This window comes from Furipterus horrens, unplaced genomic scaffold (genome assembly GCF_987537825.1).
Source record: "Furipterus horrens unplaced genomic scaffold, mFurHor1.1.pri manual_scaffold_4, whole genome shotgun sequence".
NCBI classification, from domain to species: domain Eukaryota; kingdom Metazoa; phylum Chordata; class Mammalia; order Chiroptera; family Furipteridae; genus Furipterus; species Furipterus horrens.
The window spans coordinates 155614486-155633072 of NW_028327174.1; the positions used below are offsets into that span (position 1 = coordinate 155614486).

An 18587-nucleotide genomic window follows, 5' to 3' on the forward strand; every position below is an offset into this window, starting at 1 on the left:
TATGTATGTTGTTAAAATTATGTAGGTTTAAGAGTGTAGAATAAATGTAAGGTTCCTACTTCACGGGGAGGCGGGTGGGGGGTCTAGAAGGTAATACCCGCGGTAAGTGAGGGAATACGGTATTGAGTGCCTCCCAGGTGCCATGCTAGGACACAACTTTCTGCCTCAGCTCTACCTAGAGGCCAGTCAGCCTCAGCCTCACCCCCCAGTAACAGCAACTGCCCCTTCTTCAGTGACCGCTCATCTCTTTACTCTGATTAGAAAGCACTTCCAGGCTAAAGCAAAACTGGCTTCCATGCATTTGTCCTGGTTCTGGTCTGGGATTCATTCAGTCTCACCCACTGGGTCACAACAGAGAGCAAAACGGACCCATGTGCTGGGAGAGGACATGAGTGTGAGTATCAGGATGCTTGATGGGGGGAGACTGGGAGGGGTGAAGCTTTATCACTCTACTCCCTTCACACGTTCTGACATTCCAACTCCCACCCCAGGATCACAGCCATCTGTGCCACCATTGTTGATGACAATGTCATACTATCAGGTGTCCTGGGACTAACCGGGTACCTAACCCTTACTTCCCATGGCTAATCTGTAGATATTCAAAGACAACTAATATGCCCCATCTCTAGAACTCCTATTTTCTAGACCAAAAAGCCCAGGTCTTCAACCATTTCCATATAGAGTCCTGGGTTTGGGGAGCCTTTTTCAGGCATGACCCACATTGATCAATGTCCCTCCCAGAGTTTGGCACTAGAAACCAGACACAGAACTCCAGCTGTGATCAATGGGACCAGTAGAGCAGAACTATATCTACTTGTGTTTCTTGGTTTAAGAAAACAAGACTCAAATCTAATTAGTAGGACCTTATAATTTTATGTGGGGTTTTTTATAGCACTGATTGATATGCACCACACATCAAAGTTATCACACTGAAGCTAAATAAAGTCCACCTAAACATCTGTCCTGAGAATGTGAGCAACTTCCCGTTTGCCCACTGCTATAGCTCAGAACACCAAACACTTAAGCTGTTTCTGAAAGATCATTTCTGAGTGACAGTTTGAGCATGTTGTACATTTAGGCAGGGAAACCTCCTTAACAGATTAATAAGAGGGAACAATCTAAACTATAAAACGAAGTGGTAAGTTAATAAAAGTTACAACTAGCAATTGGCTCAAACTACATGATAAAATACTCATTTTGAAATAGAATCCTCTTGCCTGGGCTGGTGTGGCTCAGTTGGTTAAGTGTCATACTACAAAACAAAAGGTTATTGGTTCGAATCCCAGTCAGGGCACATGCCTAGGTTGCAGGTTTGGTCCCCAGTCAGGGCACGTGTGGAAGACAACCAAGCAATGTTTCTCTCTATTATTGGTGTTTCTCTCCCTCTTTCTCCCTTCCTTCCCCTCTCTAAAATGAATAAACTAACTTAAAATTTTTTCCATATTAAAAAATATCCTATTTGACATAGTTTCTAACAATTTTCAGAGTCATTTCAAACTTTTACTCAAGCCTTTTAAGCCTGCAGATGAAGGTGATCCAGCCCCAGCCTTCTTTACTACTATTTTGAGAGCACCAGCATATGCCAGACACTGTGCTAAGTGATAGATAGATGTGGAGGACACCAAAAAAAAAAAAAAACAAAAAAAAAAACTGAATTTATTAAAAATTGTGTATTTATTCTTACATGTTTAAACTTCAGTCGCCTTTAAAGTACTCTCCATTTGATGCAATTCACCTATCGAGACAGTTTTTCTACTGTTCAAAACAGTTTTTGAACTCATCGATTGTGATTCCTGTTAGTACTTATGCCATTTTTTGTTTCAACTCTTCCACATCAGCAAAATGTTTCCCTTTAAGGCAGTGGTTCTCAACCTTCCTAATGCCGCAACCTTTTAATACGTTCCTCATGTTGTGGTGACACCCAACCATAAAATTATTTTTGTTGCTACTTCATAACTGTGATTTTGCTACTGTTATGAATCGTAATGTAAATATCTGATATGCAGGATGTATTTTCATTGTTACAAATTGAACATAATTAAAGCATAGTGATTAATCACAAAAACAATATGTAATTATATATGTGTTTTCCGATGGTCTAAGGCAACCCCTGTGAAAGGGTCGTTTGACCCCCAAAGGGGTCGCAACCCACAGGTTGAGAACCGCTGCTTGTAGGGCTTTTTTCATCCAGGGAAACAAAAAATCACTTGGGACAAGGTCGGGTGAATGGGGAGGGGAGGGCACAGGGTTCATGCCATTTGTGGTCAAAACTGTGAGGTATGGGCCAGTGTACTCATAAATCACCCATCATTAAATGGGCAAAGGTATTGAAAGATTCTTCAAAAAAATTCACTGAAGCTGAACACAGCCTCTCACAACAGTGCCAGCTGGCACACTGATACAGATGGTTTCCTAGAATACTCACCTAGTGGGGGGAGCCTGTCCTACAAGGGGCCTGCCCTCCAGAAGATCATTTTGTTTAAGGGGTACCCCCTCATATAATTTTTGTATATTGTATATACAACTACCCCATTTTGCAAATAAGACAAATAAGGTGCAAAGAAGGTTAAGTAACTTGCATAATGTTCTATAGCTGTAATGATTAAGAAATCAATAAATTTAACCCACTGTGTCTGTCTCCAAAGACCGAGCATGGGACTGCCTCCCATATATATCTTAGTATAACTGTCACAGGTTGAATTAACTGCCTTTAATTTTAAATGGTTATCATTTTAGATTAAGTATTTAATGGCCTTATTTTTACTCCCCGGCCACATGCACAGAGTTTGAAAATGAACCCAGAACTCATGACAAGTTCAAGACCATGTTAAAGTTATTTTGATTGGCTTCACACCTGATACCACAGCACATCCCCAAGTACTGCATACTTGGAGGAGGGCAGGAGTGTGCCTTAGGTGGTATGGCTTCCTTCTGAGTCTCTAGCACAGTGCTGTGATTTAGTACAGACTTGATAAACCTTGGTGTCAATAACATATTGTGGGTCTGCCAGAGAAGCATATGCTATGCTCATCATTGCAGAATCTCAGCCTAATGCACCCCCACATCAACTGCACATTTCCCAGGCACAAGCCACTGGGAGAAATAATGGACTTGTGTTCATATTTATAAGGAGCAATTATAAATCAATGCCAAAAAGGTCTTACAGCTGCTTTCTTTCTTTTTCCCCCTAGTAAGTGCAAATGGTGACCACCTACGCAGATGGATGAGACATGAACACAGTTGCAGGAGAAAAGTTCCTCCACTCCAGAATTTCCCAAAGGAACTTGGCTGAGCCCCACGACACAGAATAATAATCGACTGGACTTAGGAGTTTTGAGAGATGTCAAGGAGCCTTGGTCCATAGGCCGGTCAGCAGATGTGATGTGAAAAATACCACACTCTTCTCTCATTTGCTGTTGCTTGCCGAACTGTGAAGAACTGCATGAACCATAGTTAAGCTGCTTTCTCTACCATTGCCAATCACTTTTTTTGGACCTGAAAGTACTATTTTCCTATTGATACTTGCGTTATTTCATTCTGCATGCATCCAGTGATTATACTTAAACAACACATTTAATCTGCCTTTTTTTTAATCCATTTGTGCAAAATGGTATATAAAGTATAAATCCTGCTCTTTTTGCAAAATTATAATCATAGCCCATGTCATTAAAAGTTTAAGTTGGTTTTATCTATAAAGCTCGGTATAATAGGTCTGCATATACTTTATAGATAACTAGCCTCTATAAAGATATTTTCACTGTTTACTAGTGAAGTGAGAAAAGCAGAGCTATATAAAAGGCCTTATGTCGTGTACATACACGTTGTCTTTGAAATACTTGCAATTTAGTTTGTTGCTTGTAAAAGAGAAATTATATAATTTATTTAGTAAAATACTATTGTAAACTATAGTTTTATTGAGGAAAATAAAATATTTTGTTCTCAACTGTGGTAGTACAGTAATTCCAATGGTTTATGGTCTTTATATTTCTTTTAATTAAAGAGAAATAACTTAGATCCCTCTCATTTTTGATATTTCAGAATCCTAAGTAAACTGACTCTCATGACAGATGAAAACGGAGAGAAAATTCTCTGGGCCCTGAGAAAAGATTCGATAGCAGGTTCTGCTCAACTTGTTTGAGACCTTCCCAAGTGTCCTAGTGTATAGCCAGCTTTTACTATGTTAAGCTATGGTAACAAACAAGTCCAAAATCTGTGGATGGGGATCTAGAGCAGTCCCTATCTAGAACATGTCGCTTTTATGGCAGAAGATAAAAGGTGATAGTGTAACTAAACGATGGGAGCTCAGGAAAAAAGAAAAAAAAAAAAACCTGGTTTACTGTACTTCTGCTCACATTGCACTGGTCAAAGCAAATGACATTGACAACTCTGATGTCGAAGGGGTGGGGAATATACTTCTCACATAGAACTGGATTCAGTAGAGAGAGGCAGTAAATATTTTAAGCAATTTATGCATCTATACCATCTCATGAATGTCCCAAGCAGTAGAGACTTAAAAAGCTGCATAATCGTACACTGGGGTGGGGGGTGGGGGATCATTAGAAAGCAGAATGACCCAGGATGCAGAAAGATATTCCTAATAAGATGTTCAGTGTAAAATGCTTCAAGTTAAAGCAAGCTGATTTCTTGTACACAAACATGATAGTAAGTTTTATAAATGTAGCCTATTGCCATGGTTACTCAGTCTAAGTAATTTTAACTGCAGAGTTGGTGCTGGGAATCTATCCTGGGTTGGGATGTCAATGGGAAATTCTACTGGAATGGATTACTGAGGATTCTTTGCCTCTCTCTCCCTAGTATTCATATGTGCTAGCAGATGCTGTCCCTCACTACAGAGGTTTACCTAGCTGGAATCCCACTCTTGCCCCTTCCCATTTGTAAACCTACCCATTTATCTAAGCGGGGATCCATAGTCCAGGATCCTTGATTCTTATGAGGGTCACAGGTGGGTATTAATAGGACCATGAAATAATACAAGTAGGGCATGGCTTTGAGCAGATGGGACTTTTTATTCATAAAGAAAGACTGTAATGTTCATCAAATTCAAACTGACATTGACTTGAGAAATGTTAAGAATCATTATTTTAAGGCCCAATTCAAATGCTATTTCAGTGTCATGAAGCTGTCTATGATCCCCAACCTCTGCTTCTACCACCATCACCCTTGGAAAGCCTGTAGTTACTTCACCTACCTCAGAAAACCTCAACACTTCCTACTTTTTAAAAATAATTTAAATAGAATCTGCATACAATAGAGTGCACAACTATTACTTGTATAATTCAATGGATTTTTATACCTGTATATGCCCATGTAACTAGCACCTAGAATAAGAGAGCAAATATTTCAGGTCATCTACAGGCTCTATCCTGCCCCGCTCCCTATCAGTGTTATTGGTGGGATTGATGCCTTCCCCTCAATGCCCCAAAGGTAACCATTACTATGACTCCTATCATAATGGATTACCTTTGCCAGTTTTTGAATAGCTTATAAATGAAACCATACAACAGATACTTTTAACCTGGCTTTTTGACTTTTAACCTGGCTTTTTGTTGTTCAACACTATCTGAGATTCATTCATTTTGCTGTGTGCAGTGGAAGTTCATTCTTCTTCATTACTGAGTAGCATAAATATTCCATAATTTTCTACTTTATTGCTGATTGACATTTGGGTAGTTTCCAATCTGGGGCTATAGTTCCTAGATGCAGATCACTTAACTTATAGCACCCCTAGTAAACACAGAATTTTCTCTGAGAAATATTACTGCCAGGAAATAGGTGATCTTATTATATATTGAAAACCCTAAAGACTCCACCCCTCCCCCAGAAAAAGCTGTTAGAAGTAATAAAAGAATTCAGTAAAGTTGCAGTATACAAAATCAATATATAAGTTGATTGATTATACACAATACACTAATAATTATGAGAAAAAATTAAAACAATTTACAATTGCATCACAAAGAATAAGGTATATAGAATAATTTAATAAAGAAGGTTTAAAAGACCTCTACACTCAAAACTATAAGACATTGCCTTGACTGGTGTGGCTTAGTAGCTTGAGTGTCAGCCTCTGAACCAAAGGGTCACTGGTTCAATTCCCAGTCAGGGCACATGCCTGGGTTGCGGGCAAGGTCCCAGTTGGGGGTGCACGAGAGGCAACCACACATTGATGTTTCTCTCCCTCTCTTTTTCCCTCCCTTTCCCTCTCTCTAAAAATAAAATAAAAACTGTAGGACATTAATGGAAGAAATTGAAAAAAACACGTATTAAAAGATACTTGTGTCATGAAAGAATTAATATTATTAAAATGTCCATACTACCTGAAGTGATCTACATACTCACTATAATCACTGTCAAAATTTGAATGGCTTTTTTTTAACAGAAATAGAATAAACAACCCTAAAACATGTAACCACAAAAGACTCTGAACAGTGAAAGTAATCTTGAGAAAGAAGAACAAAGATGGAAGTATCACACATCCTGATTTTAAACTATTTTAAAAGGCTATATTAATCAAAACTATGGTATTGGCATAAAAACAAGACACACAGATAATGGGACATAATAGAAAGCCTAAAAATGAACCCACACATATATGGTCAATTAATTTATGACAAGGGAGGCAATAACAATAGGACAGGACAGTCTCTTCAATAAGTGGTGCTGAGAAAACTGGACAGTCACATGCAAAAGAACTAAACTAGACTACTCTCTTACATCATACACAAAAATTAATTCAAAATGGATTAGACTTGAATATAAGACTACAAACCATAAAACATAGGTGGTAATCACCTTGATATTAGTCTTGGTGATAAATTTTTGAATATGATACCTAAGACAAAGGCAACAAAAGCAAAATAAAACAGATGGGACTGCATCAAACTGAAAAGCTTCTGAACAACAAAGAAAATCATCAACAAAATGAAAAGGCAATCTACTGAATTTTTGCAAATCATATATTTGATAAGGGGTTAATATCCAAAATATATTTTAAAAACTTATATAACTCAAAGCAAAAATACAAATGATGCAATTAAAATATAGGCAGAGGCATGGAATAGACGTTTTTCCAAAGACACTCAGATGGCCAACGGACACATGTAAAGACAGTGAATATCTCAGTGGATTGAGCGTTGGCCTGCAGGCCAAGTGTCACTGGTTCGATTCCCAGTCAGGGCACATGACTAGGCTGCACATCAGGTCCCCAGTTGGGGGCTCAAGTGAGAGGCAACCACATAGTGATGTTTCTCTCCCTCTCTTTCTCCTTTCCCCTCTCTAAAAATAAATAAGTAAACAAATAAATAATTTTTTTTTAAAAGACAGTGAATATCACTTATCAGGGAAATGCAAATCAAACCACAGTGAGCTATCACTTCACATCTGTTAGGATGGTTATCATGAAAAAGAAAAAAAATTAATTACACATTGGTGAGGACGTGGAGAAAAGAAAAACCTTATGCACTGTTCATGGAGATGTATAAAAAACAGTATGGAGATTCCTCAAAAAAAAAAAAAAAAAGAACCACTAAAAAATAGAACTGCCATGTGATCCAGCAATCCAGCAATTCCATTTCTGAGTACTTGTCCAAAGAAAATTAAAATACTAACTGGAAAAGATATATGCACCCCATCGTCATTGCAGCATTATTTACAATAGCCAAGATATAGAAACATCCTAAGTGTCTTATCAATGGATGAATGGATAAGAAAGATGTGGTGCATAGATACAACGGCGTACAACTCAGCCATACAAAAGGATGAAATCTTGCTATTTGCAACTACATAAATATATCTTGAAGGCATCATGCTAAGTAAAATAAGTCAGAGAAAGACAAATACTCAAATATTGTATTATCTCACTGATATGTGGAATCTAAGAAACAAGAACAAAAAAACAATCTCATAGATACAGAGAACAGATTGGTGGTTGCAGGTTGGGGAGAGGGCAGCAAAACGGATGAAGGGAATCAAAGGTACAACGTTCCAGTTATAAGGTAAACAGATATTAGGAATGTAATGTATGACATGATTACTACACTTAACACTGCTTATTTGATACATATAAAAGTTGTTAACTGAATAAATCCTAAGACCTCTCATCTAAAGGTGGAAGATATTGTTTTCATTTCTTTTTTGCATTATATGAGATAATAAATGTTAACTAAACTTATGGGGTAATCATTTCACAATATATGTAAGTCAAATCATTATGCTGTATACTATAAACTTATACAGTGCCGTGTATAATTTATATCTCAAAACTGGAGGAAAAAAGATCTCATAAACAACCTCACTTCACACTTCAAAAAACTAGAAAAATAAGAAGAAATTAAGCCCAAAGTTAGCAGAAGGAAGTTTCAAAATAAATATCAGAGCAGAAATAAATGAAAGAGACCAGAAAAGCAATAGAAAAAAATCAACAAAACTAAGAGCCAGTTTTTTGAAAAGATAAAATTGACAAACCTTTAACTAGACTAAGAAAAAAAGAAGAGACTCATAAATAAAATTAGAAATGAAAGTAGAGACATTATAACTGATACTGAAAAAATACAAAGGATAATAAAAGGCTACTGTGAACAATTATATGCCAACTAACTTAGAAGAAATGCATAAATTCCTATAAACATACAACCTACCAAGATGGAGTCAGCAAGAAATAGAGTATCTGAAAAGAGCAATAATCGGTAAAGACATTAAATCAGTAATCAAAAACCTTCAAACATAGAAAACCCCAGCACCAGACAGCTTCACTGGTGAATTCTTCCTCAAATTTTAAAGGAGATTTAATGCTAATACTTCTCAAATTCTTCCCAGAAGTGGAGAGCAAGGAACACTTCAAAACTCATTCTATGAGGCCAACATTACCCCAATACCAAAGCCAGATAAGGACACTACAAGAAAGCTATGAAGCAATATCCCTGATGAATATGCATGTAAAAATTCTCAACAAAATATTAGCAAACTGAATTCAAGAATGCATTAAAAGGGTTATACCACCTTTTTATAAACAAGTAGAATTTATCCCTGGGATACAAGGATGGTTTAACATATCCAAAACAGTAAATATGAAGTACTACATTAAAAGAATAAAAAATAAAAATCACATGATTATCTCAATAGATGTAAAAAGCATTTAACAAAATACAACATGCTTTAATGATAAAACACACACACACACACACCTTCAACACACTGGGCCTCGAAGGAGCATATCTCAACATAACAAAGGCCATAGATGACAAACCCATAGCTAACATTACACTCAACAGTAAAGGCTTTTCCTCTAAGTCAAAAACAAGACAAAAGGCACCCACTCTCACCACTCTTATTCAATATAGTACCAAAAGTCCTAGCTAGAGAAATTAGGTAAGACAAAGAAACAAAAGGCTTCTAAGTAAGAACAGAAGAAGGAAAATTGTCATTATTTGCAAATGATGTGATCTTAGATATAGAAAATCCTGACTTAACAAAAAATAAAATAAAATAAAAAATTGGAACTAATCAACAAATTCAGTAAATCTGTAGAATATAAAATCAACATACAGAAATCAGTTGCATTTCTATACACCAACAATTAAACATCTGAAGAAAAAAATACTATCCTATTCACAATGCATCAAAAAAAATGACATATCTAGGAATAAATTTAATCAAGTGAAAGACCTGTACAAATTTTGTTGAAAAACATTGATGAAGGCATAAACAAATGGGAAGGTATTCCATACTCATGAAAGGGTTAATATTGTTAAAGTGCCAATACTCCAAACACCTATAAATTCAATGCAATTCCTATCAAAATACCAATAACATTTTTCAAAGAAATTTTTAAAAATCCTAAATTTGGCATGGAGCTTTCTGTGCTGATAGCACTCTTGCAAACATGGTGAATTATCCTAAAACCTGCCAGAATTTCTGTAAGAAGTATGGCAAGTATCAACCCCACAAAGTAACACAGTACAAGAAGGACAAGAATTCTCTGTATGTGCAGGGGAAGTGGCAATATGACAGTAAGCAAAGTGGCTATGGTGGACAGACTACGCTGATTTTACACACACACACTCACACAAAGGCTAAAACTACAAAGGAGATTGTACTGAAGCTTGAATGTGCTGAGACCAAACGCATTTCTAAGAGAATTCTGGCCGTTAAGAGATGCAAGCATTTTGAACTGGGAGGAGATAAGAAGAGAAGTGATCCAGTTCTAAGCTTCATATTTTGTTTTATTACGTGACAATAATATCTTGAGGATATGTTTTTAAATATTACATGGACCCACAAGACTGTTTTTCTTTTTCTTTGAATACCTACAGGAATTTTTTTAAAGGATTTTATTTATTTAATTTTGGAAAGAGGGGGAGTGAGGAAGAAAGAGAGGGAGAGAAACAGCAATGTGTGTTTGCCTCTTGTGTGCCTCCAATTGGGGATCTAGCCCACAACCCAGGCATGTGCCCTGACTGGGAATCAAACCGGCAACCCTTTGATTCACAGGCCAGTGCTCAATCCACTGAGACACACCAGCCAGAGGGAAACCATAAGACTCAAAGCCAAAGCTATCATGGGAGAGCAAGGGGGGGGGGGGGGGGAGCCAGAGGCATCACGCTTCCTGATTTCAAACTAAATTACAACCATAAAGTAATTAAAACAGCATGGTACTAGCATGAAACAGATACATTGACCAATGGAATGGAATAAAAGACCCAAAATTAAACCCATGCATATATAATCAACTAATGTTCGACAAGCATGCCAAAAAACACCCAGTAGAAGGGACAGTCTCTCCAATAAATGGTATTGGGAAACCTGGTTAACCAAAAGCAGAAAAATGAAATTGGGCCCTGTCTTACACCACACACAAAAATTAACTCAAAATGGACTTCCAGCAAAGAGGGAGGTGTAGACAGACATGCTGTGCCTCCCTCCACAACTAACAAGGACTACAACTACCTCAAAACTAGAGACAACCAGAAGTTCCTGAAATTCAAACTGCATGAAAGTCCAACAAACAAGAATATAGAGAAGGAATACTCATCCAGACAGCTAGGAGTGGCAGAGAGGATGCAGTGTGGTGGTGGCAGCAGCAGCAGCAGCAGCAGACCAGTGGAAAGCACAGTTACACATTTTTAAAAGTCAGGAGGGACACCTGGGGAGCATTCCCAGCTCCTCACCAGACCAAGCAGCTCATGGCACAGAACCAGGGAAAATCAAGCGTCATTGCTTCTGACTGCAAACCAGTAGGGGTTGGGGTGTAGGAAGAAACTGCTGGTCTCTCAGCAGAGTCCATTTATTTAAAGGGCCCCCACGGTCCTAGAACGTCCGCAGACCTATCCACTCTGGGAACAACAGCCCAGGCAACAGCTAGAGAGGCACCAGTCCCATACAGAAGTGGGAGAAGTGCCTGGGAAAGGGGCAAGTGCTGAGCAAGCAGCACTGTTCCCTCTCAGACCCCTCCCCCACATACAGCACCACAACGTGGTGAAACAGGTTGTCCTGTACTGATGAATACCTAAGGCTCCGCCCCTTACAACATAACAGGAGTGACAGCTCTACCTAAGACACAGGGAAACAAACACAGGAGCCTGTCAAAATGAGGAGACAGAGAAGTATGGCCCAAAAGAAGGAACGGATTAAGGTTCCAGTGGGAAAACTAAGTGACGAGGAGATAGCTAACCTGACAGATGAGGAGATAGCCAAGCTAAAAGATGCAAAATTCCAAACACTGGTGATAAAGATGCTCACGGGCTTGACAGATATGCTTGAGTATGGCAAACACATAAGTGAAGAAGTGAAGGCTATGCTAAATGAAACAAAGGAAAATCTACATAAAATCAATAGTGAAGGGAAGAAAATCAGGGTTCAAATCAATGATTTGGAACATAAGGGAGAAATAAACAGTCAACCAGTACAGAATGAGGAAACAAGAACTGAAAAATATGAGCAGAGGCTTAGGAACCTCTGGGACAACTTTAAACGTGCCAACATCCAAATCATAGGGGTGTCAGAAGGAGAAGAGGAAGAGCAAGAAATTGAAGACTTATGTGAAAATGTAATGGAGGAAAACTTCCCAAATTTTGCAAAGGAAATAGACATACAAGTCCAGGAAGCACAGAGTCCTGGGCGCGCTGGACCCAGAAGGGACCACACCAAGACACATCATAATTAAAATGCCAAAGGTGAAAGATAAAGAGAGAACCCTAAAAGCAGCAAGAGAGAAGCGGAGAGTTGCCTACAAAGGGGTATCTATAAGACTATCAGTTGGTTTCTCAAAAGAAACTTCCCAGGCAAGAAGAGACTGGCAAGCAGTATTCAATGTGATGAAAAGCAAGGACTTACAACCAAGATTACTCTATCTAGCAAAGCTATCATTTAGAATGGAAGGGCAGGTAAAGTGCTTCCCAGACAAGGTAAAGCTAAAAGAGTTCATCATCACCAAGCCATTATTATATGAAATGTCAAAGGGACTTACTTAAGAAAAAGAAGATCAAAACTATGAACATTAAAATGACAACAAACTCACAACTATCAACAACTGAATCTAAAAAATAAAAACAAAATCCAACTAAGCAAACCAGAATAGGAACAGAATCACAGGTATCGGGAGCATTTGGAGGATTATAGGCTGGGAGTGGGGAGGGGGAGAAATGGGAAAATGGTGCAGTGATTAAAAAGCATAATTGGTTGGTACAAAAGAGACAGGGGGAAGTTAAGAATAATGTAGGAAAGGTGAAGCCACAGAACTTATATGCACGACCCATGGACATGAACTAAGGGGGGTGGGATGGCTGGAGGGAAGGGGCTACTGGGCAGAGGGGAGCAAAGGGGAAAAATAATTGGAACTACTGTAATAACATGATCAATAAAATATACTTTAAAAAAAAGAAAAAAAATTAATTCAAAATGGATCAAAGACTTAACAGAAGACCTAATACTGTAAGACTCCTAAAAAACTAACAAACAAAAAATCTCCTTTATGTTGTTCTTGGCGGTAATTTTCAGGATATGACACCACAGCACAAACAGCAGAAGCAAAAAAAAAAAAAAATCAACAAGAACTACATTTTAAAAGCTTCTGCACAACAAAAGAAACCATCAAGAAAATAAAAAGACAACCTACAAAATGGGAAAAAATATTTACAAACCATGTATCAGATAAGGGATGATTATACAAAATATATAAAGAACTCATATAACTCAGTAACAAGTGGGCATTTTTCCTAAAGAAGACATCCAGATGGCCAATAGGTACATGAAAAGGTGCTGAACACAACTAATTATAAGAGAAATAAAAATGAAAACCACACTGAGATATAACCCCAGTCCTGTGAGAATGGCTGTTTCCAAAAAGGCAAGATATAACAACTGTTGGTCTGATATGAGTCAAGGAAACCCTTGTGCACTGTCAGAGGAATTGTAAACTGGTACAGCAAACACTATGGAGTTTCTTTTAAAAATTAAAAATATAACTATTATATGATCCAGCAATTCCACTTTTGTTTAGCCAAAGGAAACAAAATCACTATTTCAAAAAGATATCTGCACCCTCATGATCATTGCAGCATTATTTACAATGGCCAAGACATGGAAGCAACCTAAGTGTGTACTGATGGATGATTTTATATATTTTTTAATTAATTAATTTGTTTGTTTTTGTTTATTTATTTTTAGAGAGAGGGGAAAGGAGAAAGAGGAGAGAAACATCACTGTGTGGTTGCCTCTCACTTGCACCCCCAACTGGGGACCTGACATGCAACCGAGTTATGTGCCCTGACTGGGAATTGAACCAGCAACACTTGGCTCGCAGGCCGACGCTCATGGATGATTTTTTTTAATGTGATATACACACTGACACACACACCCAGGAATATTATTAAACCATAAAATAAAAAAAAAAAGAAAGAAAGAATTCTTACCATTTGCAACAACATGGATGAACCTTGAGGGCATTATGCTAAGTGAAATAAGCCAGACAGAGAAAGACAAATACTATATGATCTTACTTGTATGTGCTATCAAAAAAAAGGAACTCATAGATTCAGAGAACAGATTGGTGCTTGCCAGAAGCAGGGTATCAGGTGAAGGGTTGGGGATGGAGTGAATGAATGAGTGATGGTCAAAAGGTACACACTTCCAAAAACTTCGTAGGATTAGCAGAGTTGTAGATTCTCGTTGTTTGGTGTATTTTTCCCTGGCGTACCTGCGGACTGTGCAATGGACTCGTCGTTTCAGGCCCGCTTGTTCCCCGGTCTCAACATCAAGATCCAACGCAGTAATGGCTTAATTCACAGTGCCAATATAAGGATTGTGGACTTGGAGAAAGCCTGTGTTTCAGTGGAATGGACAGAAGGAGGTGCCACAAAAGGTAAAGAGATTGATTTTGATGATGTGGCCACAATAAACCCAGAACTCTTACAGCTTCTTCCCTTACACCCAAAGGATAATTTGCCCCTGCGGGCGAATGTAACGAGACAAAAACGCAGATCAGTCAACTCCAAAATTCCTGCTCCAAAAGGAAGCCGCTCCACTCGCAGGCCCACTCTCTCAGAGGTTCGCATCACCACTCAGGAGAATGAAATGGAGGTGGAGCTGCTTGTACCTGCAAATCCCCGCAAGCACTTTGTAGTTTCAATTCGAAGGAAATCACGCATTGTAAAGGAAATGGAAAAAATGAAGAACGAGCGAGAAGAGAAGAGGGCCCAGAACTCTGAAATGAGAATAAAGCAAGCTCAGGAGTATGACAACAGCTTTCCGAACTGGGAATTTGCCCAGATGATTAAAGAATTTCGGGCTACTTTGGGCTGTCATCCACTTACTATGACTGATCCTATCAAAGAGCATAGGATATGCATTTGTGTTAGGAAACGGCCACTGAATAAACAAGAACTGGCCAAGAAAGAAATAGACATGATTTCTGTCCTAGCAAGTGTGTCTGCTCTTCATACACAAACCCAAGTTAAAGGTGGATTTAACAAAGTATCTGGAGAACCAGGCATTCTGCTTTGACTTTGCATTTGACGAAACAGCTTCAAATGAAGTCGTCTATAGATTCACAGCAAGGCCACTGGTACACACAATTTTCCAAGGTGGAAAAGCAACCTGTTTTGCATATGGTCAGACAGGAAATGGCAAAACACATACTATGGGCGGAAAGCTCTCTGGGAAAGCCCAGAATGCATCCAAAGGGATCTATGTGATGGCCTCCTGGGACATCTTTCTCCTAAAGAATCAGCTTCGTTACCGGAACCTGGACATTCTTTGAGATTTATAATGGGAAGCTGTTCTACCTGCTCAACAAGAAGGCTAAGCTGCGCGTGCTGGAGGACGGGAAGCAGCAGGTGCAGGTGCTGGGGCTGCAGGAGCACCTGGTTAACTGTGCTGATTATGTCATGATCGACATAGGAAGTGCCTGCAGGACCTCTGGGAAGACATTTGCCAATTCCAACTCTTCCCGCTTCCATGCCTGCTTCCAGATTCTTCTTCGAGCCAAAGGGAGAGTGCATGGCAAGTTCTCTTTGGTGGATCTGGCAGGGAACTAATGAGGTGCAGACACTTCCAGTGCTGACTGGCAGACCCGCATGGAAGGCGCAGAAATCAACAAAGTTTCCTAGCTCAGAAGGAGTGCATCAAGGCCCTGGGGCAGAAAAAGGCTCACACCCCATTCCGTGAGAGCAAGCTGACACAGGTGCTTCAGGACTCCTTTATTGGGGAGAACTCAAGGACCTGTGTGATTGCCATGATCTCACCAGGCATAAGCTCCTGTGAATATACTTTAAATACACTAAGATATGCAGACAGGGTCAAGGAGCTGAGCCCCCACAGTGGTCCCAGTGGGGAGCAGCCAACTCAGATGGAAACAGAAGAGACAGAAGCCAGCTCTGATGGATCCCTGATGGCAGACAATTTTTCCAAGAAAGAAGAGGAACTGTCTTCCCAGATGTCCAGCTTTAATGAAGCCATGGCCCAGATCAGGGAGCTGGAAGAGAGGGCCATAGAAGAGCTGAAGGAAATTATACAGCAAGGGCCAGGCTGGCTTGAGCTCTCCAAGATGACTGAGCAGCCAGACTACGACCTGGAGACATTTGTGAACAAGGCAAAGTCTGCCCTGGCCCAGTAAGCCAAGCACTTCTCCGCCCTGCAAGGTATCATTGAGGCCTCACACTTGGCCATGCAGCTGGAGGAGCAGGCCAGCAAACATATAAGCAGCAAGAAACAGCCCCAGTGACGGCTGCAAATAAAGATGTTTGGGTTCACACCAGCCTTTTCACCACCTAACCCCTCCCCAGTGAACTTTGGGCTCAGGTTCTGAGCTGGAACAGGCTTTGGTAAATGCCAAGTATTGGGACATCAGCACCAGGGCAGATGGGAAGGGCATCAGAGTGACAGGAACACTATTTTCCTTTTCCTCAATTGTAGCCTGAAGAGAGCAAGGATGGGAGAATGGGACTTCCAGCTACCCTGTGTGGCCCTTCTCTCCCAGTGGGGAAGGCTTGTTGGCAGAGTTTTGCGATGTGAGGTAGGAGTTTGAATTCATTATTTTGCATGTGGATATCCAGGTTTTCCAGCACCATGTTGATAAAACTATTATTTTCCCATTGAATTGTCTTGGCACCCTTGTTGAAAATCAATCAACCATAGATATACGGGCTGACTTCTCGGCTTTAAATAGTATTCTGCTGGTCTATATGTCTATCCTTATGCCAATACTGTACTGTTTGGTTACTGTAATTTATGAGTTTTGAAATCAAGAAGTGTGATCCCTCCGAGTTTGTTCTTTTTCAATCCTGTTGTGGCTATTTGGGGTCCCTTGCCATTCCATATAGATTTGAGGATAAGCTTTTCCATTTCTGCAAAAAATGGGATTTCTGCTGATGGGATTTTGATAGGGATTGCATTGAATGTGTAGATCACTTTGTATAATATTGCCATCTTAATATTCACTCTTCCAACCCATGAACTCAAAATGTCTTTCCATTTATTTAGGTCTTCTTTAATTTCTTTCAACAATGTTTATAGCTTTTAATGTACAAGTCTTTCACCTCCATGGTTAAATTTATTTCCTAGGTATTTTATTCTTTTGGATGCTATTGCAAAAGGAATTATTTTCCTTAGCTTCCTTTTCAGGTTGTTCATTGCTGATGTATAGAAACACCTGATTTTGGTGTGTTGATCTTGCAACTTGCTACTTCGCTGAATTTATTAACTCTAATAAGTTTATTTTTTATTTTTTTACATACAATATATATGCTTTATTAACAGTTGAATGTCATCCCCATGGGCCATGTGATCCACCTAGACATTCAGGACCCAGATACAAACTCAGTGCAGCCTCTGAGCCTCTTACTCTGACTCTGTAGGGCAAGCACATCGCCCTCACAGAGGGGGCCTTTCATGGGGGCAGATGGTCCTCCATGTATTCCACACGCAACTGTGTGCACTGTCTCTGGGAGCCAGTCCTGCCCAGCACATTGGTGACCCTGGCTAGCTTGATAGGTTGCACACAACTCATGTCCATGGTGGCAGCAGCAGTCCGGTGGAAAGCTAATAGTTATTTATTTATTGTAGATTCTTTGGCATTTTCTATATATGGGATCATGTAATCTGTAAGAGAGTTTTTCTTCCTTTCCATTCCTTTTAATTAAAAAAAAAAGGTACACACTTCTAGTTATAAGGTAAATAAGTCCTGGGAATGTAAAGTATAGTATGGTTAATAGGTAGTATATTAAAAAGATATTTCCGTTCTTTGCTTACTTTGGGTTTAATGTGCTGTCCTTTCAAGTTCTTAATGTGGAAATTGAGGTCATTGATTTGAAATTTTTCTTCTTTTCTAATATAGACTTGACATGTTGTACTTTCATTTTCATTCAGTTCAAACTATTTTCTAAGTTCCCTTTTGAATTTTTTGTTTGATCTATGGGCTATTTAAAAGTATATTACTTAATTTCCAACTATTTGGGTATTATTTTTCAAGAATTTTCCTGTTATTGCTTTCTAATTTAATTCCATTGTGATCAGAGAATATGCTTCGTATGACTTAAGTCCTCTTAAAAATATTGAGACTAGTTTTATGGTACAAAATATGGTCTATCTTGATTTTCTCTCTATTTGTACTACCAATTATAAAAACATACCATAAGATTTTATGAAAAGTCAGAGTGTAAAAGCGATGGGTCCTCCTTCACTCCCAAAGGCCACCATGCCAGCCCAACACCACCCACCAGGAGAAGAAGGCCAGCATGCACTCATGCTCATGGTGTGAATTCTGAACCGCTGTCCCCTGTTGGTTCTATACAATAGTGTGTTCCAATAGCAAATGCCTAGCTATAGACATAGCTATTTATCCTCCCACTTTCTCTTCTTTTGCTCTTAAGTTTGACAGTTCTGCTTACCCATGGTTCTGATTTATCACCCTGGCAACATCACATTTTGCTATTGCAAGTAAACATAATACCCTTTTCTAGGAACCCAGGCTGGAACCCAACAAAATGGAGAGGAATTCCTGATCAGAAGGTTTCTATGGCAGTTGCGAATTCTTTATTGTCAATTCAGCAAATGTTGGTCAAGCAAGTGTCTACCAT

General features: G+C 39.1%; 1 protein-coding gene and 2 pseudogenes across 2 annotated transcripts in view; 2 read left to right on the top strand and 1 right to left on the bottom strand.

Moving 5' to 3' along the window:
* The window catches only part of PIP5K1B (phosphatidylinositol-4-phosphate 5-kinase type 1 beta), a 326134-nt gene extending 322218 nt beyond the window's left edge, over nucleotides 1-3916 (top strand). For both annotated transcript variants that reach the window (XM_090275861.1, XM_090275862.1), the window contains one exon: nucleotides 3192-3916. In XM_090275861.1, coding sequence (XP_090131987.1) covers nucleotides 3192-3194 — 3 coding nt within the window. In that variant the 3' untranslated portion in view covers nucleotides 3195-3916. The remainder of the gene's footprint in view (nucleotides 1-3191) is intronic.
* A 10307-nt stretch (nucleotides 3917-14223) lies between these two features.
* On the top strand, nucleotides 14224-16234 carry LOC150013130 (kinesin-like protein KIF2C pseudogene; annotated as a pseudogene).
* Nucleotides 16235-17309: 1075 nt separating this feature from the next.
* Nucleotides 17310-17524, bottom strand: LOC150013131 (small ribosomal subunit protein eS28 pseudogene; annotated as a pseudogene).
* Between the last annotated feature and the right edge of the window lie 1063 nt (nucleotides 17525-18587).